Source organism: Eleutherodactylus coqui, chromosome 8, assembly GCF_035609145.1.
Source record: "Eleutherodactylus coqui strain aEleCoq1 chromosome 8, aEleCoq1.hap1, whole genome shotgun sequence".
In the NCBI taxonomy this organism is placed as follows: Eukaryota; Metazoa; Chordata; class Amphibia; order Anura; family Eleutherodactylidae; genus Eleutherodactylus; species Eleutherodactylus coqui.
The window spans coordinates 6594576-6618215 of record NC_089844.1 but is presented as its reverse complement, the minus strand read 5'-3'; the positions used below and the strand labels follow the sequence as shown (position 1 = coordinate 6618215).

The 23640-nt window shown below is 46.7% G+C and overlaps 1 protein-coding gene across 1 annotated transcript in view; it reads left to right on the top strand.

The window, feature by feature from the left end:
- LCT (lactase) overlaps window positions 1-23640 on the top strand; it is a 110136-nt gene that overhangs the window by 48357 nt on the left and 38139 nt on the right. Inside the window, exons 13-15 of the mRNA XM_066577325.1 lie at window positions 4199-4308; window positions 5202-5336; window positions 8211-8431. Of these exons, the coding sequence (XP_066433422.1) occupies window positions 4199-4308; window positions 5202-5336; window positions 8211-8431 (466 nt within the window). The remainder of the gene's footprint in view (window positions 1-4198; window positions 4309-5201; window positions 5337-8210; window positions 8432-23640) is intronic.

Sequence of the window (23640 nt, the reverse complement as noted above, 5' to 3'; positions counted from 1 at the left end):
ATGTTGTGTCCCCCTCATTCTGCACTCAGACCCCATAATGACAAAGTGACAACAGAAGGGAGGAAATCTATTTCTTAAAAATGAAAACCTTCCATCTTGCGGTGACCTAAGTATTCACACCCCCTGATGACACTTGTAGCTCTGGGATCTCTCTGGATCCTCTCTGAGATGTTTCTACACCTTGATTGGATTCACATGAGGGAAATTCAGCTGATTGGACATAAGACCCCCACCCCCCATCTATATAAGGTCTTACCGCTCACAATGCATATCAGAGCCAAAACCAAACCATGAGGAGGATAAAAGTGTCTGTAGAGCTCAAAAACAGGATTGTGTGGAGGCGCAAATCTGGAGAAATTACAAAAACATTTCTGCTGCCCTATAAGTTCCCTAGAGCCCATCAGCCCCCATAATACTTACATGGAAGAACAACCAGGACTCTTCCTAGAGCCGCCGACCCCCAAACTAAGGGGAAGATGGGTGTTGTAAGAGAGGAGACCAAGAACCTAGCAGCCCCCATAATACTTACATGGAACAAGAACTTTTCCTAGGGCCGCCGATGCCCCAAACTAAGGGGGAGAAGAACCTCGGTAAGAGGAGACCAAGAGCCCAGCGGCCCCCATAAAACTCACATGGAAGAACAACCAGGACTCTTCCCAGAGCCGCCGACCCCCAAACTAAGGGTAGAAGGGCCTTGGTAAGAGAGGTGACCAAGAGCCCAACGGTCACTCTGGCTGAGCTCCATAGATCCTGTGTGCAGATAGGAGAAACCTCCAGAAGGTCAACTATCACTGCAGCCTCCACCAATCTGGGCTTTATGATGGAGGAGCCAGGAATAAGCCTCCTCTGTAAGACACATGGAAGCCCCCTGGAGTTACAAAAAAGATCCTAAAGACCCTTAGACTGCGAGAAACAAAATTCTCTGCTCTGATGACAACAAGATGGAACTTCTTGGCCCCTAAGCGTTCTGTCTAGAAGAAACCAGGCACCAATACCATCCCTACAGTGAACTCTGGCGGTGGAGCATCATTCTGGAGTAGGGAAGACCGATATGGGTGGATGGAAACTAAGTGCCACTCATCACTGGCCCAATAGCATTCCTACAGTGAAGCTTGGTGGGTGGAGCATCATGTTGGGGGCGGGGAGAACAGTCAGGGTTGATGGAAACCAGGTGACACTCATCACTGGCCCAATTCCATCCCTACAGTGAAACCTGGTGGTGGAGCATCATGTGGGGGAGGGGAGACCGGTCAGGGTGGATGGAAACCAGACGCCACTCATCACTGGCCCAATTCCATCCCTACAGTGAAGCCTGGTGGTGGACCATCATGCTGGGGAAGGAGAGACTGGTCAGGGTGGATGGAAACCAGGCGCCGCTCATCACCTGCCCAATACCATCCCTACAGTGAAGCCTGGCATTGGAGCATCATTCTGGGGGAGGGTAGACTGGTCAGGGTGGATGGAAACCAGGCACCACTCATCACCGGCCCAATACCATCCCTACAGTGAAGCCTGGCAGTGGAGCACCAAGCTGGGGGAGGGGAGACCGTTCAGGGTGGATGGAAACCAGGCACCGCTCATCACCTACCCAATACCATCCCTACAGTGAAGCCTGATGGTGGAGCATCATGCTGGGGGAGGGGAGACCAGTCAGGGTGGATGGAAACCAGGCACCGCTCATCACTAGCTCAATACCATCCCTACAGTGAAGCCTGGTGGTGGAGCATCATGCTGGGGGAGGGGAGACCGGTCAGGGGGAATAGAAAGCTGAATGGAGAAAAGTACAGAGATAATAACAACTTGATCCAGAGCACAAGGGACCTCAGACCGGGTAGAAGGGTCACCTTCCAACAAGACACTGACTCCAAGGCCCCTGCCAAGACAACATAGGAGTGGGGACAATTCTGTGAATCTCCCTGAGTGGCCCAGCCAGAGCCCTGAACCCAATGGGACATCTTTGGAGAGACCTGACAATGGCTGTCCGCAGATGGCCCCCATCCAACCTAAGGGCAAGAAATCCTAAAATCCAGGTGTACAAATCTTGTGGCATCATCCCCAAGAAGACTGGAAGCTGGAATTGTAGTGGCCCAGAGTTAATGGGGTCCCCTCCAGAATGTTCGATGTTTGTATCGTGTACTGTCTTGTTTGTGGAATGCATCAGGTTTATGTGTATTGGATGTCTGGTATGTTCCGTGCTGTCTGAAAATTGTATTGTTTTGTCTGTTCCTGGATTGGTTGTTGACCATGTGATGCATGTTGGATTTATGTGATTGAGTGAAAAGTCCAGAAGGAGAATCACAGAGAGAGAGCAATGGGAGAAAGCTCCAAGGAGACTAGAGAGAGAGAGTGGAGAGAAGGAGCATGGAGGATTTAGAGAGGTGGTCCCTTGTTCCCACCTGGGCCTAGCCTTTGCCACCATCTCTAAAGAAGTGAATGTACCCAGACTGCAAGAAACACGTGGAAACCTCATGAGCCCGGAGAGGGAAAGGAACCACTAACCAGCGGAGGTGTGTGTGACTGGCAGGAGAGAGTGAAGGAGAGTTACTGGAAGAATTAATGCCTACGGATAACTGGGACTGTTGAGATCCAAATACCCCGTGAATTCTCCCCGAGTCACTATTGCAAGGAGTGTTTGGACTATTAACATTGATACTTGTTCAGTGAACGAGCAGAACTGAACGTTCCCGGTTCAGAAAAGTGTACTTTGTGCGTGGACTACTTTATTTTCCTGGAGTTTATATTGGAGAGATCCACCGCAGAGTACGGAATGTTGGCGTCACGAGTGACAATTGAACTTCAGGTAACCATGGTTACTGTTCCTGTGATCTCCCCCAGTGGTAATGAGGTTGGGTCCCAAGCTACCCTTAGTGAGGAGACGGTAGAGCCCCAAGGTTATCTCTCTTCCCTGCAGTCTCCTCCCTGAGGGCCTGCAGAATCGCTGCCAAAGGGACTCCGACTAATACTGAGTACAGGGGTGTGAATACTTATGTCACTGCAGAGTGGGAGGTTTACATTTTAAGAAACATGCACAAAGATTTCTCGGGTTCTGTTGTCACTTTGTCATTATGGGGTGCTGAGTGCAGAATGAGGGGGACACAACATAACATGTAAGAAGGTGAGGGGGGTGAGGACTTTCTGAATGCAGTGCATGTCTTACTTGGTCAGTGCAGAATGTGATCTGGCTGTAAAGGAGACTCATCGCCTCATGAATGTTCCCTGCAGCCTGAATTAACACACGACACCCAATGCATCTGTACGGTTAGTGTTGAGCGATTATTGAATTGACCATTTTAAAAAATTATTGTGAATCTGGACTCCCGATCCCAACTTCCCTTAAAATTAATCGGAGTAAAAATTGGGTTCTCTAATTTGGCCTCCAAAATGTTTCTTGAAGAACAGTGAAGGTGGCGGCGGCCCGGTGGTCTGCACAGATGTCCTGTGGTGGGGGATCCTGGTGGTCAGCGCTAATGTCCTACAGCAGGGGGTCCTGGTGATCAGCGCTGATGTCCTGTGGTGGGGGATCCTGGTGATCAGCGCTAATGCCCTACAGCAGGGGGTCCTGGTGATCAGCACTGATGTCCTGTGGTGGGGGATCCTGGTGATCAGCACTGATGTCCTGTGGTGGGGGATCCTGGTGATCAGCGCTAATGCCCTACAGCAGGGGATCCTGGTGATCAGCACTGATGTCCTGTGGTGGGGGATCCTGGTGATCAGCACTGATGTCCTGTGGTGGGGGATCCTGGTGGTCAGCGCTGATGTCCTGTGGTGGGGGATCGTGGTGGTCAGCGCTGATGTCCTGTGGTGGGGGATCGTGGTGGTCAGCGCTAATGCCCTACAGCAGGGGGTCCTGGTGATCAGCACAGATGTCCTGTGGTGGGGGGTCCTGGTGGTCAGCGCTGATGTCCTGTGGTGGGGGATCGTGGTGGTCAGCGCTAATGCCCTACAGCAGGGGGTCCTGGTGATCAGCACTGATGTCCTGTGTTGGGGGATCCTGGTCTTCAGCGCTGACCACCGGCATCCTCCACTGCAGGGCATTAGCGCTGACCCCCAGGATCCCCCACCACAGGACATTAGTGTTGCTCACTGGGACTCCCCACTGCAGGGCATCATCACTGGTTACAAATTCTGGTTGCAGGAAAGCTGTATACACAGAACGACAGGATGTTTTTCTAATTACTAAGACTTTTTTTCTGACTAGTTTTTCGGAGGATGGTTTGCAAATCCAATTTTCAACAATGGAGATTACAACGAGATCATGAAGTCGAGGGTCCTGGAGAGGAGTCTTGGACAAGGACTGACAAAATCTCGGTAAGAAATGCGGGAGCGGGACGGGGTTAGAATCTTTTATTTTCTGATATGCGTAGGTGCAGCCTTTCACGCACCATTGCAGGCCGGAATGGTTCAGGGACGGAGCTAGACAGGTGCCAAAGCAGCAGCTGTACCCGGGGCCTGAGGGGCCCAAAGACCCTTCTACCATGTAGGAAGGCAGCAGGATTAGGATAGCACACGGCCGATTGCTGCAGATTTTGCATTTGGGTCAAGAAGCTTAAGGAACCTTCCCAGGGGTGGAATCTTCCGCATTTCGCACCACAGGCCACAATAGATTCGGCTCTGTTTAGATTTTGATATGGAATGAAAAGGGATTAAATCTGCCTGCAATTCTGTTTCCAAATCCAGTCGGCTCTGCTGGTTTTGATTCAGAATTCCACGGTTCCAAATTCTGCTGCGTCCCGGCAGAAATATTCTGTGAAAGGGCCCTAAGTTAGACAATTGGATACAGCGAGGAGCTGAAGCCGCTCCGACACCGGAGCCCCCCAAGATCATGCTGGGACAAGAAGCAAAGAAATCCGCCACTAAGCATGGGGTTCAGTTACTCCACAGCAGTAGATGAGGTGGTCAGTAACAAATGCAGGATCTGACTACACAAGGTGGAGATGTAGTCTGTAACCATGGAGACGCATAGGCCTGCAGACCTGCTGGAGACACAAGACATCAGATCTTTAATCGAGACGATTGGAAAAGTTGCTTACAAATGAATGAAACAAATGTTTCCATCTGTGTCATCCATATAAGATGCTCTGAGAATAGTATGCATGGCGTACGCGGCCCCATGATCAGCACTTGGGTAGTGCGGTGTAATTGTAGCCCTATTAAGCGAGCTGTTTGTATAACCGCCTCACTATGACTTTAACACTTTACAGACTTCCGGAATTCACTGAAGAGGAGAAGAGAAGGATTAAAGGCACGTACGACTATTTTGGCTTTAATCATTACACGACAGTCTTGGCCTCCCCCCTCCACTTCAGTGCGTCTACACAGTCCTACGATGCAGACAGGTAGGCGGTTATAAGTCGTGTACATCTCTGAGATGATCTTTATAATAGATGAGGGTTCAAAACTGGGCTGATCGTGGTGAAAGCCCTATGGAAGACACTGAGTCACTGTGGATGTCCATGCCTCATGGAAACAGCTGTTGGCGAGACTTTGTGTCACTCCCGAAACCCGGCTGTGCTGGTAACACATCAGCATGCTGGAATCGAAGCGGAGCTGAGCTTTCATTTCCTACACTGCTACCACTAGGGGGCGCTTGTGGACAATGTGTACAATGGGAGCTGTGTGTATTAGTTAGCTCCCCCTAGTGGTGGCCGCGGGCTGACAGAATGCTATCATTTATTTCTAATGCCGTGTGAAGGGATTTGGAGCTCCTAGGAAAGAGAGCTGATATCACGCAAGATTTTAGACCTGTTTGATGAAGGCCAAAAACGTATCGTTTTACTATTTACACGGAGTTCATCTCCTGGACACAAAACTATGATGATGTTTGAGTCTTAGGCCGGCTGCACACGACCGGATTTACATTGCGGAATCCAGAGGGGGTGTCCGCCTCCGGGTTCCGCATCAAATACCGCCCATAGCACGCTATGGAAAAGCACTTTTTCTTGCACACAAGTGGAAATGAATCGTGATTTTCTGCTCGCGGAGGAAAAATCGCAGCATGCTTTACTTCCGAGTGGTTTCCGTGTGGTCAGCTTCCATTGAAGTCAATGAAAGCCGTCTGACCCACGGCCCTTCTGGAATTGACATTGCGGAAAGGTCACGGATTCCTAGGCTATAGAATAGGGGTCACTGTGTAGCAGCTTCCACCGTGCCAAAATATAGTGGGACAAAGGAGCCGTTATTCCACCATTAAAAGTAACGTTTCGCTCACCATGTGATCTTCTTCAAGCCTCCATCATAATCGCATCACGTTTATATGTAAAACACACACATGTCCCAAATTATTCAAAACCACAACATATACATTAGGATAAAAGAGTCGTGACTCCATCGCCGAGATGTCCACAGTGTGCGGCGCCTCACACCGTATTTCCGCGCTGCCGCCAGACGCGACATCCTTGCCATTACTACCGTACATGCGTGAAGTTACCATGGCCCCGTGTGAATTGCAGTAGCACTGAGAATAATCGAGGGCTTCATTAGTTACCTCAGGTGCACTCGAGAACACCTGATGCATAAACGTGTGCTCTTATGAAGGACCTTATCCGGGGCTGATAATTCTGAGACGGCAGCAGCCAGTAAAAGTGGCATTTTATGGTGAATGTGAAGAAATGCTTCTTAGTTCTTATTTATATTCTTCTTGTTTGCCTCCTTTTGCCAACAGCTGAAAGTCTGTAAGTTTGGCAAATAAACTTGATTTGTAGAGGGGGGGGGGGGGGGGGGGCGGGGGGGTATATACATGTAATATATACATACAGATCGGTATTTCTTCTAACTTTGTCACAATTTTTATGATTTTTTGTATGTTTTTATTAAACTTTTCCCAGACATACATCAAAACACAACATGTGAAATTCCACTAAATGTCTCTGGAAGATTCCGTCAGTAGATCGGGTCCGTACCGCCGCGCTTGTAGTTCAGGAATGATACCCTTCATGGGGGACCTGAGAGCGCCAGAGTAAACAATGCTTCATAGAAGAAGTTTCAAACGGGACCCCTTTAATAACACTCAACCCCTTTAACCCAGGGACCTAAAGACCGTTTCCTAATCCTTTTCCAATTTTTGTCCACTTTTAGGGCGTTTTCCGATGTGCTAATTCTTTATTACATTACCTTGTCAGTCGGACGGCTATAATGGAAAGCTGGGTTGAGTCCCTATTTTTCAGAGAATGAGGGATGTTTAGTTCCCCGTGGACGACCCAGCTGAGCATCGCTGCCCCTCTTCATGCTGTTGGAGAAGGCTGAATATGCCCCCCATTTCATGGCTGTGGGGTGCCAAGTGCCAGTTGAACAGCATGAGATTGTTGGCATAGCAACCTCTCCCCTTCTTAAAGGCAGTCTGTCTCTGTGGTATAATTACCTACTGCCAAGCATTGCAGAGCGCCCATCATTTACCACCTTGGTACTGGTGTCGCCAGAATAATGGGTGGAGACATGGTTTGGCAGTCCTAAGTATAAGGAAACGCTCCCAGCGGCTGATTGACTGCCGCAGACGTGCCCTCCTGAGCTCGCCCTCCTGCTTCATCCTCTCGCCCCCTGCGAACACATGCTGCTGCTGGAAGCGGCGCCAGCACTGAGGCTGCACTCATTACTGCTGCTGCCCGCCCAGCTCCTCCAGCAACCCCTGAACCTGCCCAACCGTCCGGCCCCCACAAACAGTGCTGAAGGCTGCATGTGTACTACTGCACCGCGGCAGCCAATCCACAGCTGGGGCGTTACCTGGCCATTCCTGTCACTGACACAGGCCAACCCATGTCTCGACCCATAGTTCCAGTGGAGACATAATGCACCAGTACCCAACACCTTGCAGTTCAGCATTGGGCACTAATTTCTTAATATTTCTTTACAGCAGTTAGATCTTCGCTTTCCCGATACAGAATTCCAAATTCTCTGCGTGGACACTGAGGTGAATGATAACATTCTGCCTGCAGCCACCAGTAAGGGGAGTCGTCTGCAGTAAGCTCTTCCCTCTAGTGGTTGCTGCAGACAGCCAGAATGTGATTATGGTAGCACTGTGCAAGCGGGTCCTTCGGCGGTAAAGAAATATTACAAATGTAACGAAGACATAATTAAAGTTAATCCTAAATCTGAGTGATGTCCCGCTTTGGCGTGAATGTGTCTAGCTTCAGCATGTGCCATTAGATTAGAAAATTCCACTTTGTGTTGCCGATTGGTGACCTTTAATAATAAACAGAAGCATTGGTGTGCCGCAGGGGTGTAGCCTCCATGTCTGACCGCAGCTGGCTTGGATCCGGCTCCATCTGGCTGAAAGTGACTCCTTTTGGCTTCCGGAGGATGCTCAACTGGATAAAAGAAGAGTTCAACAACCCGCCCATCTACGTGACGGAGAACGGGATCTCTGAGCGTGGGACGAATCTGAACGACAAGTGGAGGGAACATTACTACAAGCACTACGTCAACGAGGCGTTAAAGGGTAAGTCAACGGCGTCGGGACTGTCCACCTCCGGGGGGCGGCCACAGAAAGGGCGGCTGGTCTGTAGACGTACGTGAATGGTCTAAGCTGCGGTTTTTCAGCTGTAGCTTGTCATAGCATGCTGGGAGTTGTAGTTTCACAACAGCTGGAGAGCAGCAGGTCTAAAAGCAGCCTAGCGGGGTCAGCTTACCGCCACAGTTAGTCCATGTTTTGTGGCTTGTAATGCCAAGGTAACCTAACTTTATGCAGCTCTTCACATGGCCGTATTCTTCTGTTGGGCAAACACGGGTCAGTATCGGTCAAGTAGAAGATAAAAGCAATGAGCGATAAATACGGAGGCAGATACGGATGACATATGGCTGTGATGTCTGTATTACAGATATGTTACAATACGCTCATCTGAAACTGGCCTTAAAGGGATTGTCCAGGGTTAGAAGAACATGTCTGCCTACTTCCAAACATAGTGCCCCCCCTTGTCTGGGTTGTGTCTATTATTGCCGCTCAATTCCCATTCACTTCAATGGAGCTGAGCTGCAATACCACACACAACCCACAGACAAGGGTGGCGCTGTGTTTGGAAGAAGGCAGACATGTTTTTATAACCCGGGAAAACCTCTTGAAGCAACTTATTAAAAATATCCAAGCATTTTGCGCATGCAGCTCCTCCACAGACTTCTGCGCACTCTCATTACTCCGTCTGCTTACGACCACTAGGCTATAGCCAGCAGGAAAGGGAATACCCAGTCTGCACAGCAGCTGTGTACACTAAACTCATAGACTGGTAGAGTTGGAAGGGACGCCCAGGCTCACCGGGTTCAAACCCCCCACCTCTCCCCGGGTCAATGCAGGATCACTAAATCATCCCAGACAGATTTCTGTCCAGCTTCTGAAGACTTCCATTGTAGGAGAACTCCCCACCTCCCTTGGCAACCTGTTCCACTCATTGATCACCCTCACTGTCTAATATCCGACAGTTTTGAGCGATCATCTTTGCATACTTTATAGCATCTAATTAGCTACTATATAGTTATGCAGGTGCAGCGGGACACCACCGCTACCTCTTGCCGAACACTACAGCTATAGCGTTCTCTGCGCTTACAGCCCATGCCCCGCTGTAAATTCACAGCAGGACACAGACACAGAGAATCTTCTTGGTGCATCTGGCTGATAACAGCCTGTTCCACTGATAACAGCTGATCGCTCAATTCTAGCAAACTAGAATTCAGCGATCAATGACTCGTGCACAGAAACTGCATGATCTCAGTGCATTTAGCAAGAACCAGAATCGCTCAAAAGATTCTTTTGAGCGAACTTTGAGCAATTCTAGTTGTGTCTAAATCAGCCTTAAGGAAGAGTAGAGGGTATAATGACCTCATGTGATCTAGACTCTATGCTTCTAATACATCCCAGAATTGTGTTTGCCTTTTTGGCTGCTGCATCACATTGTTGACTCATGTTCAGTCTATGATCTATTAGTATACCCAAGTCTTTTTCACATGTGCTGCTGCTTAGCCCAATTCCTCCCATTCTGTATGTGCTTTCTTCATTTTTCTTGCCCAGCTGTAGGACTTTGCATTTCTCCTTGTTAAATATCATTCTGTTAGTCGCCGACCACTGTGCAAGCTTTTCTAGATCTTTTTGAATACTCTCCCTCTCTTTCCCAGTGTTAGCTATCCCTCCTAGCTTTGTGTCGTCGGCAAATTTGATCAGTTTCCCATCAATTCCCTCGTCAAGATCATTTATAAAAATGTTGACCAACACTGGGCCTAGGGCAGAGCCTTGTACTCCCCCACTTGATACATTCTTACACTTGGATGTGCAACCATTTATGACCACTCTTTGAGTCTGATTACTCAGCCAGTTGTGAATCCACCTAACAGTTGCCTTGTCAATCCCAGATTTGGTCATTTGTTCAATAAGTGTAGTATGAGGTACTTTGTTAAATGCTTTACTAAAGTCAAGATATACTATATCCACTGCATTTTCCTGATCAACCCAGTCAGTGATTCTGTCATAGAAGGAAATTGGATTCGTCTGGCATGAGTTGTTTGTTACAAACCCATGCTGGCTCTGGTTAATTACTGCATTCTCATCCAAGTACTTGCATACATGCTGGTTAATAATCTGTTCAGAGATCTTTCCTAGTATAGAAGTCAGGCTCACAGGCCTGTAGTTTCCTGGATACAGCTTCTTCCCTTTTTTGAAGATAGGGACAATGTACTGGATGGTATTTTCTCCAGCAGGTTTCAGGGTATTCTGTAGCTTCCTAATTGTGTAATATGGCATGCCGACCAGTCAGACACAAGCTATACGTCTCAAGTCTAAACTGGATCTGGGCGTACAATGCTCAGAGCCTCAGGTTTATTGAAACACATAATACCTACCCTTTATGGGCGTATAACAGATTACATCAGTAACATATAGAATTCTCCCCGCCTCCCTCCCCCCACCTCTCTCAAGTCCAGTGTATGAGCCAGTCTTTGTCCCATCAACATGAGGTCAGGAAAAAGTAGTTCCTTTGTCTCAGAAGTTGAGAGTGGGGGAGGGCTGGGAAGACGCCCAACGTAGATACAAGTAATACAGTATAGGAATGTGACTTTAACTCTTAGAGGCTGGAGAGAAGCTTTATATGAGGCTAACTTTATAGAACACACATCTTTCACCATGCCATTGTCCAGCAATTACCATTATGAAATTATGTGGCCATTAGCCTCTACAGAGTTAAATCACTGCAGCTGCATAATACATCTAGTTTATACAAATCAATAGACATTTTACGCTGACTAATCATCATGTCTACTACAATCCCCCCTTAAAATGTCTATTCTCTAACTCTCCCCGGTAATTTTCCCAGTTCTCTGCGCGTGAGTTTATAACTGGAGCGCATTGTAGGTTGGATTTAGGGTCTTCAAGGGGGTGTAGGACTTGTCCACTCCTTCTGGGGATGCATCCAGCAAACTCATTCTGGGAGCGGCTTTTTTTTAGCGGCAGTTTCACAGGTTTCACTGACACAGAGGATAACACAGCAGACTAGTATGGAAAACATAATCAGTTCACATACAACAGCGACGCCCATCTGAGCCAGGATCCTTTGCCACCCGCTCATCCATGGAAAGTACTGGTCCCGAAGGTTAGCTCTTTTTAGTTAGTGCAGTCAGCTTCTTAATGGCAACTGCGTCTTTACCCGCGGGTCACATGCTGTCTGGGATGTAGGTACAACAAGTCTCCCCTATCATCTTACAGCCACCCCCCTTTTCAGCTAAGGCCATTCTATTTTGAGAAGTCATAGTCGAGGTAGGTCCTATTGGTCGGCTAGTCCCTATAAGGCGTCTCTAGTATAATTTATAAACCGTTGCTATATATAATAAATATAATTAATCCAGTCAACATTTTATTTACCATAATGATCAGAAAAATGGACTCAAATCCAGCCTTAACTTGGTCTCTAATTTTTAAAACTCGTCAGGTACCCCCCTTGGCTGTCCTATGACGTCAATGTACACGTGTAGATCAAAACTACCACTAGGAGTCTCTCTCCTCGCTCTAGGGTAATGTTACAATACTAGTAGTGTGCACAGGTACGCACGGCGCGGGACTCCCTGACCTTCACCCACACCAATGTCCCTCCTGGAGATAGCCCTGAAGGTGGACAGGTCCAGGCCGCCGACACTGACCCTACACTACCTAGTGACAAGACTGGAAGGAACCGCCGTACCTATGCAGAAAACAAGGATAGACCAACATGACAAGAAAACCACAGAACACAGCAGAGTTGGATCGAGATAAGGTAACTATTGGGGGTAACCTCATTATCCTCAATGCTGTCTGACAGGATGTGGAGGAGCATAAGGGCTTTGATAAGGCACACTCCCCTGTCCAATTACCTTCCAGACGGGTCCTCCACCTTATGTTCTCACAAAGCCAGTAAACATCTCCTATGGACTGGACCTGGTTCTGCGTCCATTCCCCTCCTAGTGTACTGTAGGAGGAGCAATGCCCGTTGGTGAGTCCCCCAAAATCTCCCTTCACCCTGCCTGTTTGCATAGCAGTTGTAGTTTCCAGGGTAGTCAGTAATACTTTCTCTCCAGGGCAAGACACTTAAGTAGTTATAGAGTATTCCTTTTTCCACTTCTCACATGTACTGTAATTAGTGGAAGTGTTAGTGAAGAGACTAAGGAAACACTCTTCAGCATCTACAGGGAGATTTAGGGGGACCATCCCCGAGTGTGGTCGGCACTACCGCACACGCAACAGTTAGACTTGTTGCTCTTGTTAGCATTGTACCTCATCCACTCCAACCAGAGATTCTGGTCAGAGTAGCCAGTCTCTACTGTCATGGTGTCTTCAAAGGTAGGGTCGGCTATGCTCATCGTGTCTTGCAAGTTTTTTTATTTTAGGGCGTAGGGGGTTAATTACGAGCACGGGCTAGGTGAAGGCTTCTATTCAGGAGCATCTGCCATATCCCTTATTTTAAACTTCCCTAAGGGATCTGTCCTCCCGTACCAGTATGTCCCCAGACTGTAAGCCCCCCCATCCCCCGGGCTTGGATTTCCCATGGTTAGTGTAAAAACCATACTAAAACCAAGCAACATACTAAGTTCAGCCTTCCAATTCCCACTGTCCTTATTATTCTCAAGGAGGGTTATACGACTAATTAGGGATTTCCCGCTCTTATCTTTCTTATTTAAGGCACTTCACGGTTTATAGGACCAGTCGGTTCCTGTGTTCCGTCCCACTAATCCCCAATAACGGCAGTCTTCTCCCCAGACATTATCAGTGGCGCAAACATATTGTATTCCCCGGGTATATAAGTCATATAACCAGCTGGACTGAGCTGAATCTGGCCTGCGGTGGGATCTTGCTCCTAGACACGGGACCACAGTACAATAGTCGAAGGAATATGCGGCTACTTGAGTGTTGGACGAGTTATACCAGAAGGTAACCATACCCTCATTTTCTCCCGACTTAGGATTACAGTTGCCACCCTCCTCTCTCACTAGCCCCAACCAGAGTAATGTCTTTGGCACAACTAAGACTGGTCTCCCAGAACTGAGGCTTTCTTACAGTGTGAAGTGTGGATCCAAGTAAGTCTTTCGGCTAGTTTCACAGCTGTGGCAGTAGTCAGAAGCACCTGGTAGGGACCATCAAATCGGGGCTCAGGAGGGTGCTTCCTGTGGAACTTCTTGACACACACCCAATCCCCAGGCTGCAAGATATGTGTCCCAGTGTCTGCCTCTGAGTCTGGAATAGAACACCTGTGCATAGGCTTTGGTTAGTGCTTTAACAAGAAAAATCACATACTTAGTCAACACATCAGATTGTAATTGTAACTACTGAGGATAGTAACAATCTAGCCTTGGGGCTAGCCCAAACAATCTCGTAGGGAGATAATGCATGATCCCCCTGGGTGTATATCTAACACTGAATAGGGCTATTGGATGACAGTTTTTCCAAGGTAGCCCCATTTTCGGCGGCATTTTAAGTATCTTGCTTTTTAGCGTGCCACTAAGTCTCTCCACCACTCTATGGGTGGTAGAGTGTGTAAAAGGCCTGGGATACACCCAGAGCAGACATGACATGTTACATTCACCTGCGAAGTTTGTACCTCTGTCTGACTCAATCACTTCTGGTACCCAATATTCGCAGTTTACCTCGTTCATGAGCTTCTTTGCGGTTACCTACTTGTTTGCCTTGGTAACAGGGTAGGCCTCCAACCTGAAAAGACATCAACAACAACAAGCACATATTCACACTTCCCAACAGGTGGGAGCTGAATGTAGTCAATTTGCAATCCCTGAAATGGGTAGAGTGGTCTAGGCAAGTGTCTTTGGGGCACCTTTTCCCTTCTGTCCTGATTCACCTATGGCATAGATCATGCTAAACTGGACGAATGATGCGGCAGCTACAGAGAACTCAGGAGTCGCCCGTCCTCGTTCAAGCGTCGACATAATTGCTGCTTTATTAGGTGCGTCTTCCCGTGCGTCAGCTGGGCCATCATGGGATACAGGAACTGTGGTAGGCAAGTACTGTTGACTGTTCATCATACGCTGTCCTGCTTCTGCTGCTCCCATTTTTAGTCCATTTATCCTTTTCTTCCTTACTGGCTTGTAACTGTAAAGTCTTTAGCATATCAATGTCCAAATGTTTGCCACAGACTCATGCTGTCAGTATCTATTCTTCTTTCTTCCACGGCTTGAGGGCTGCTGCCTTTACTGTGCTGTCGGCGAGGGCGTTGCTTCTTGCTTCTTCAGTGTCGGAATCGGTGTAAGCTCTCCACTGACAGGTAGTAGTAGGGCCTCCATGAGACTCTGCACCGCTGCACCATTCTCAGTTGGTTGTCCTGCTGAGGTAATAAACTGCCTGGCCTTCGCATATTGGGCCATAATCATGAGCTATGCCAAATGCATACCAGGAGTCAGTGTAAAGGGTTGCCGTCTTACCTTTCGCCACTCTACATGCCTCGGTGAGGGCCTTCAGTTCCGCTTCTTGTGCTGAGACATGCGCAGGCAGGGCTTCTGCTTCTAGGACATCTTGTTGTGTGACCACTGCATATCCGATGTGGAGTCGTCAATCCTCACCCTGGGACCATCTGCAAAAAGCTCAAAATATACATTGTCAACAGGGGGTTTCGGTAACTGTTTGCATACCTGCAGTTTCTTGCTGTATCAGTACTAAATAATCGTGTTGATGTTCTATTTCACATGGATCAGAATCTTATAGCACAAAATCATTTATTTCCTTTTTGTATTAAAAAAAACCAATAGCGGATCTACAACACCCAGATCAACTATGACCTAGATCACCTATGCCCTAGATCACTTATGCCTCCCCCCTTTTGAACCGGAATACTCAATTGAAAAAGGAGTAGTCGGGTTCAAACTAGTACAACGTTAAAAAAGGAAACTAAGAGGCACAAAAACAAGCAGTTTGTAGGTCAAGGTGACATTGTATGCAGCAAAGTCTGAGCGAAAATATCCTTTTGATTTTTTTTTTCCAGTCGCAGTTAGCATTTATAACACAAGGGGGCGCAACACAAGCAAAATTAACAGCCACCCAGTCAAAATGGTATTCAGGGAATTGCACCGTTTAACTTTGACTATCCTGTCTGAATAAAATTATAGCTTCAGTGGAGACTGACACTAAAATATACAAAGACATAAGGAAAAAAAAAACTAAAGAATGCGGATGAATTGACATCCTACTTTGAGCAATCAAGTCCCTCTTTCTCACATAAAAACCCAGACTACTTTGGCAAATTGCATGAAAAAGTTTGCTGGGTGACTGTAGGGAAATTATTCCATCTGTAGGAGCCTTCCTTAACATCATCTGTCTGAACATCCATTGGAGAAGCGGAAAACAGAGCCCCTGGGAACACACCACGAGAGGGCGTCCCCTGCTCATGGGTCCCTGGCCTCTGTCCTCCGTGCATCAACTCCAATCTTCCATACACTATAAACCAGCTTAGTCAGCTACTATGTCCTAAGCTGCATCTTTTCAAGGAACAAGTTCCCTGAACTTATCACACATCCAAGGTGGCCACATTTTAGAGTGTAACAAAGTCTAGTCAAACAAGACCTTACTTCAGACAATCATGATGTTAGCACTGGATACAGTGGCGTTGGGGAATTTAGGCCTCCCGAGTGCAGCAAGATGGCCGCCAGAGGCGGAAAGGGGCGTGGCTACAGATCTTCCAGGTGAGGCAAGATGGCTGCTGGAGGAGGAAGGGGCAGGGCTTAGTCCGGTCCCTGATTGGAGGGGCCGGAAGTGATGTCACACACCCTGAAAGTGAGCACATGGGGGGAAGCAATTTCAGGATGAGGGCAGGGCTCACCACACTTGCTGCAGAGTCACACTATGTGGGGTTTTAAACATTGCAAGTGAGGCCGCCATTATAGGGATGGGCTTTAGTCGACACAAAGGCATTACATTGTTTATGATACAGGCAATACACATCCCCCACTACCCTGTCACTTCCTACCCCACCCAATTCTGCTCCTGAATCCCTTTTCTACATTATACCACCTCCTAGCAATCTGAAGCACCTTCTTTGTCTGCCAGGGCCCCCTGCTTATCTGCCTATAACCCAACCCCACCTCCATTATTTTCATTTCCCAACATTCCTTTCTTTCAGCAACTAAGTTACATGCTCTATGCCCCTCATCTTTGCTTGCTTTGTTCCCCATTCTCTGGACACCCTAGATCTATGCCATATTCTATTCTGCCTGCTCATTCTATCCTATTTGAAATCTCTGGACACAGTAAAAGTCCTTTACTAGATTCCACCTGTCTTAATTCCTCCTAGCAGAATATTTTCTTCCCTCGAAAATCACAATGCACATTAACTATATAAACACAAACCAAAAGGAACAGACGGGTTTACTGGGGAATACAGTGGCTTAAAGTATACATCTCACACTATCTGTGCAACAGCCCACCCTCTATCAGCAAAATCCCCAGTAACAAACACTGCACATCCTTTAAACAAGACCTTTGACTATACAAAAAGACTGACGATTATATTCAGTGACCAAGACCTCAACAGTATCTGGAGTATCCAGCCGTCTCACAACACGGCTATAATCCCCGCGTATCCCTTTCCACATATGAGAACATATCGTGCTCAATCATACCGGTAAATACACCTATTTTAATCCCTGCGTATCCCTCCTTACGTATGAGACCATATACCGTGCTCGATCATACAAGTGAATACGCCTATTTTAAATTTTCCTGGCGCTACTCTCCAAGTATCATTAACATACATAGGAGAATACACCCCCAAGCGCGCTCCCTCAAAGCTTATACTGCCAAAAGTCCGCCCTTCTTACTCATTAACCCTCACAGAATCTGTCTCTTGGTCTTGTATACACAGTTTTTAACCATCTCAGACACAACATTCACAGCATACAGAATACTCCTAGACAGGTTACACGGTAGTAATCTCGAGTAGACAGGACTACAGTACCTGCCTTTCAGGGATTTGTTAGTGTGGCATAGAGGCAGGCAGATAAACAGGCAGAAGTCAGTTCACTCAGGTAGATTAACGTAAAGCAATCTTACCGTGTTCTGTAGATTTTCGGGCCCCTGGGTTCTGCGTGTTATCTGCTAGTCTCTGTATTTTCCAGAATGAAGAAATCACAGCCTACTTGCCCACCCAGGGATGCCAAATGTACTGGATGGTATTTTCTCCAGCAGGTTTCAGGGTATTCTGTAGCTTCCTAATTGTGTAATATGGCATGCCGACCAGTCAGACACAAGCTATACGTCTCAAGTCTAAACTGGATCTGGGCGTACAAAGCTCAGAGCCTCAGGTTTATTGAAACACATAATACCTGCCCTTTATGGGCGTATAACACGATTACATCAGTAACATATAGAATTTTCCCCTCTCCCCACCTCTCTCAAGTCCAGTGTATGAGCCAGTCTTTGTCCCATCAACATGAGGTCAGGCAAAAGTAGTTCCTTTGTCTCAGAAGTTGAGAGTGGGGGAGGGCTGAGAAGACGCCCAACATAGATACAAGTAATATAGTATAGGAATGTGACTTTAACTCTTAGAGGCTGGAGAGGAGCTTTTATATGAGGCTAACTTTATAGAACACACATCTTTCACCATGCCATTGTCCAGCAATTACCATAATGAAATTATGTGGCCATTAGCCTTTACAGAGTTAAATCACTACAGCTGTGTAATACATCTAGTTTATACAAATCAATAGACATTTTACGCTGACTAATCATCATGTCTACTACAACAACATGTGCCCTTTTCCAATCTTCTGGGACTTCTCCTGTTCTCAAGAAATTTTCAAAGATTATGGCGAGCGGCTCATCAATTACCTCTGCTGCTTCCTTTAGACTAGAATGTAATTCATCTGGACCTTGAGACTTGAATTCATATACATTAGCTAAGTATTCCCTTACCATCTCTCTGCTTACAGATAGCCTGCATTCTTTTATTCCCCCAATAGCACAGGGAAGATCAGTTGATGTTACATCTACTTTCTGGGAGAAAACAGATACAAAATAGGAATTTAAAACTTCGTCCTTCTCAACATCATTCTTAACCAATTCACCATTTTCATCCTGTAAGCATCCAATAGCATCTTTTACTTTTCTTTGCTCTTTGTGGGTAGAGTCATTTCTAGCTGTACCTTTTTCTCCTCTGCTTTTTGTAGGTAGAGTTATTTCTTGCTGTACCTCTTTCTCCTCTGCTCTTTGTGGGTAGAGTCATTTCTAGCTGTACCTCTTTCTCCTCTGCTTTTTGTAGGTAGAGTCATTTCTTGCTGTACCTCTTTCTCCTCTGCTCTTTGTGGGTAGAGTCATTTCTTGCTGCACCTCTTTCTCCTCTGCTCTGTTCTTTGTGGATAGAGTCATTTCTTGCTGTACCCCTTTCTGCTCTGCTCTTTGTGGGTAGAGTTATTTCTGGCTGTACCTCTTTCTCCTCTGCTCTTTGTGGGTAGAATCATTTCTTGCTGTACCTCTTTCTCCTCTGCTCTTTGTGAGTAGAGTCATTTCTTGCTGTACCTCTTTCTCCTCGGCTCTTTGTGGGTCGAGTCATTTCTTGCTGGACCTCTTTCTCCTCTGTTCTTTGTGGGTAGAGTCATTTCTTGCTGTACCTCTTTCTCCTCTGCTCTTTGTGGGTAGAGTCATTTCTTGCTGTACCTCTTTTTCCTCTGCTCTTTGTGGGTAGAATCATTTCTTGCTGTACCTCTTTCTCCTCTGCTCTTTGTGGGTAGAGTCATTTCTTGCTGTACCTCTTTCTCCTCTGCTCTTTGTGGGTAGAGTCATTTCTTGCTGTACCTCTTTCTCTTCTGCTTTGCGGGTAGAGTCATTTCTTGCTGTACCTCTTTCTCTTCTGCTTTGCTCTTTGTGGGTAGAATCATTTCTTGCTGTACCTCTTTCTCCTCTGATCTGTGTGGGTAGAGTCATTTCTTGCTGTACCTCTTTCTCTTCTGCTTTGCTCTTTGTGGGTAGAGTCATTTCTTGCTGTACCTCTTTCTCCTCTGCTCTGTTCTTTGTGGGTAGAGTCATCTCTTGCTGTACCTCTTTCTCCTCTGCTCTGTTCGGGTAGAGTCATTTCTTGCTGGACCTCTTTCTCCTCTGATCTTTGTTAGTTGAGTCATCTCTTGCTGTACCTCTTTCTCCTCTGCTCTGTTCGGGTAGAGTAATTTCTTGCTGTATCTCTTTCTCCTCTGTTCTTTGTGGGTAGAGTCATTTCTTGCTGGACCTCTTTCTCCTCTGATCTTTGTTAGTTGAGTCATCTCTAGCTGTACCTCTTTCTCCTCTGCTCTGTTCGGGTAGAGTAATTTCTTGCTGTATCTCTTTCTCCTCTGTTCTTTGTGGGTAGAGTCATTTCTTGCTGTACCTCTTTCTCCTCTGCTCTGTTTTTTGTGAGTAGAGTCATTTCTTGCTGTACCTCTTTCTCCTCTGCTCTGTTTTTTGTGAGTAGAGTCATTTCTTGCTGTACCTCTTTCTCCTCTCCTCTGCTCTTTGTTAGTAGAGTCATTTCTTGCTGTACCTCTTTCTCCTCTCCTCTGCTCATTGTGGGTAGAGTCATTTCTTGCTGTACCTCTTTCTCCTCTGCTCTTTGTGGGTAGAGTCATTTCTTGCTGTACCTTTCTCCTCTGCTCTTTGTGGGTAGAGTCATTTCTAGCTGTACCTCTTTCTCCTCTGCTCTGTTCTTTGTGGGTAGAGTCATGTCTTGCTGTACCTCTTTCTCCTCTGCTCTTTGTAGGTAGAGTCATTTCTTGCTTGTACCTCTTTCTCCTCTGTTCTTTGTGAGTAGAGTCATTTCTTTCTGTACCTCTTTCTCCTCGGCTCTTTGTGGGTAGAGTCATTTCTTGTTGGACCTCTTTCTCCTCTCCTCTGTTCTTTGTGGGTAGAGTCATTTCTTGCTGTACCTCTTTTTCCTCTGCTCTTTGTCGGTAGAATCATTTCTTGCTGTACCTCTTTCTCCTCTGTTCTTTGTAAGTAGAGTGATTTCTTGCTGTACCTCTTTCTCCTCTGCTCTTTGTGGGTAGAGTCATTTCTAGCTGTACCTCTTTCTCCTCTGCTCTGTTCTTTGTGGGTAGAGTCATTTCTTGCTGTACCTCTTTCTCCCCCGCTCTGTTCCTTGTGGGCAGAGTCATTTCTTGCTGGACCTCTTTCTCCTCTCCTCTGATCTTTGTGGGTATAGTCGTTTCTTGCTGTACCTCTTTCTCCTCTGTTCTGTTCTTTGTGGGTAGTCATTTCTTGCTGGACCTCTTTCTCCTCTCCTCTGATCTTTGTGGGTAGAGTCGTTTCTTGCTGTACCTCTTTCTCCTCTGTTCTGCTCTTTGTGGGTAGAGTCATTTCTTGCTGTACCTCTTTCTCCTCTGATCTTTGTTAGTTGAGTCATTTCTTGCTGTACCTCTTTCTCCTCTCCTCTGCTCTTTGTGGGTAGAGTCATTTCTTGCTGTACCTCTTTCTCCTCTCCTTTGCTCTCTGTGGGTAGAGTCATTTCTTGCTGCACCTCTTTCTCCTCAGTTCTTTGTGGGTAGAGTCATTTCTTGCTGTACCTCTTTCTCCTCTGCTCTCTGTGGGTAGAGTTATTTCTTGCTGCACCTCTTTCTCCTCAGTTCTTTGTGGGTAGAGTAATTTCTTGCTGTACCTCTTTCTCCTCTGCTCTCTGTGGGTAGAGTTATTTCTTGCTGTACCTCTTTCTCCTCTGCTCTTTGTGGGTAGAGTCATTTCTTGCTGTACCTCTTCTTCCTCTGTTCTTTGTGGGTAGAATCATTTCTTGCTGTACCTCTTTCTCCTCTGCTCATTGTGGGTAGAGTTATTTCTTGCTGTACCTCTTTCTCCTCTGTTCTTTGTGGGTAGAGTCATTTCTTGCTGCACCTCTTTCTCCTCTCCTCTTTGTGGGTAGAGTCATTTCTTGCTGTACCTCTTTCTCCTCTGCTCTTTGTGGGTAGAGTCATTTCTTGCTGTCCCTCTTTCTCCTCTGTTCTTTGTGGGTAGAGTCATTTCTTGCTGTCCCTCTTTCTCCTCTGTTCTTTGTGGGTAGAGTCATTTCTTGCTGTCCCTCTTTCTCCTCTGTTCTTTGTGGGTAGAGTCATTTCTTGCTGTCCCTCTTTCTCCTCTGTTCTTTGTGGGTAGAGTCATTTCTTGCTGTCCCTCTTTCTCCTCTGTTCTTTGTGGGTAGAGTCATTTCTTGCTGGACCTCTTTCTCCTCTGTTCTTTGTGGGTAGAGTCATTTCTTGCTGTACCTCTTTCTCCTCTGTTCTTTGTGGGTAGAGTCATTTCTGGCTGTACCTCTTTCTCCTCTGTTCTTTGTGGGTAGAGTCATTTCTTGTTGTACCTCTTTCTCCTCTGCTCTGTTCTTTGTGGGTAGAGTCATTTCTTGCTGTACCTCTTTCTCCTCTGCTCTTTGTGGGTAGAGTCATTTCTTGCTGTACCTCTTTCTCCTCTGCTCTGTTCTTTGTGGGTAGAGTCATTTCTGGCTGTACCTCTTTCTCCCCCGCTCTGTTCCTTGTGGGCAGAGTCATTTCTTGCTGGACCTCTTTCTCCTCTCCTCTGATCTTTGTGGGTAGAGTCGTTTCTTGCTGTACCTCTTTCTCCTCTGTTCTGTTCTTTGTGGGTAGTCATTTCTTGCTGGACCTCTTTCTCCTCTCCTCTGATCTTTGTGGGTAGAGTCGTTTCTTGCTGTACCTCTTTCTCCTCTGTTCTGCTCTTTGTGGGTAGAGTCATTTCTTGCTGTACCTCTTTCTCCTCTGATCTTTGTTAGTTGAGTCATTTCTTGCTGTACCTCTTTCTCCTCTCCTCTGCTCTTTGTGGGTAGAGTCATTTCTTGCTGTACCTCTTTCTCCTCTCCTTTGCTCTCTGTGGGTAGAGTCATTTCTTGCTGCACCTCTTTCTCCTCAGTTCTTTGTGGGTAGAGTCATTTCTTGCTGTACCTCTTTCTCCTCTGCTCTCTGTGGGTAGAGTTATCTCTTGCTGCACCTCTTTCTCCTCAGTTCTTTGTGGGTAGAGTAATTTCTTGCTGTACCTCTTTCTCCTCTGCTCTCTGTGGGTAGAGTTATTTCTTGCTGTACCTCTTTCTCCTCTGCTCTTTGTGGCTAGAGTCATTTCTTGCTGTACCTCTTCTTCCTCTGTTCTTTGTGGGTAGAATCATTTCTTGCTGTACCTCTTTCTCCTCTGCTCTTTGTGGGTAGAGTTATTTCTTGCTGTACCTCTTTCTCCTCTGTTCTTTGTGGGTAGAGTCATTTCTTGCTGCACCTCTTTCTCCTCTCCTCTTTGTGGGTAGAGTCATTTCTTGCTGTACCTCTTTCTCCTCTGCTCTTTGTGGGTAGAGTCATTTCTTGCTGTGCCTCTTTCTCCTCTGTTCTTTGTGGGTAGAGTCATTTCTTGCTGTCCCTCTTTCTCCTCTGTTCTTTGTGGGTAGAGTCATTTCTTGCTGTCCCTCTTTCTCCTCTGTTCTTTGTGGGTAGAGTCATTTCTTGCTGTCCCTCTTTCTCCTCTGTTCTTTGTGGGTAGAGTCATTTCTTGCTGTCCCTCTTTCTCCTCTGTTCTTTGTGGGTAGAGTCATTTCTTGCTGGACCTCTTTCTCCTCTGTTCTTTGTGGGTAGAGTCATTTCTTGCTGTCCCTCTTTCTCCTCTGTTCTTTGTGGGTAGAGTCATTTCTTGCTGGACCTCTTTCTCCTCTGTTCTTTGTGGGTAGAGTCATTTCTGGCTGTACCTCTTTCTCCTCTGTTCTTTGTGGGTAGAGTCATTTCTTGCTGCACCTCTTTCTCTTCTCTGTTCTTTGTGGGTAGAGTCATTTCTTGCTGCACCTCTTTCTCTCCTCTGTTCTTTGTGGGTAGAGTCATTTCTTGCTGTACCTCTTTCTCCTCTCCTCTGTTCTTTGTGGGTAGAGTCATTTCTTGCTGTGCCCCTTTTTCCTCTGCTCTTTGTGGGTAGAGTCATTTCTTGCTGTCCCTCTTTCTCCTCTGTTCTTTGTGGGTAGAGTCATTTCTTGCTGTCCCTCTTTCTCCTCTGTTCTTTGTGGGTAGAGTCATTTCTTGCTGTCCCTCTTTCTCCTCTGTTCTTTGTGGGTAGAGTCATTTCTTGCTGTCCCTCTTTCTCCTCTGTTCTTTGTGGGTAGAGTCATTTCTTGCTGGACCTCTTTCTCCTCTGTTCTTTGTGGGTAGAGTCATTTCTTGCTGTCCCTCTTTCTCCTCTGTTCTTTGTGGGTAGAGTCATTTCTTGCTGTC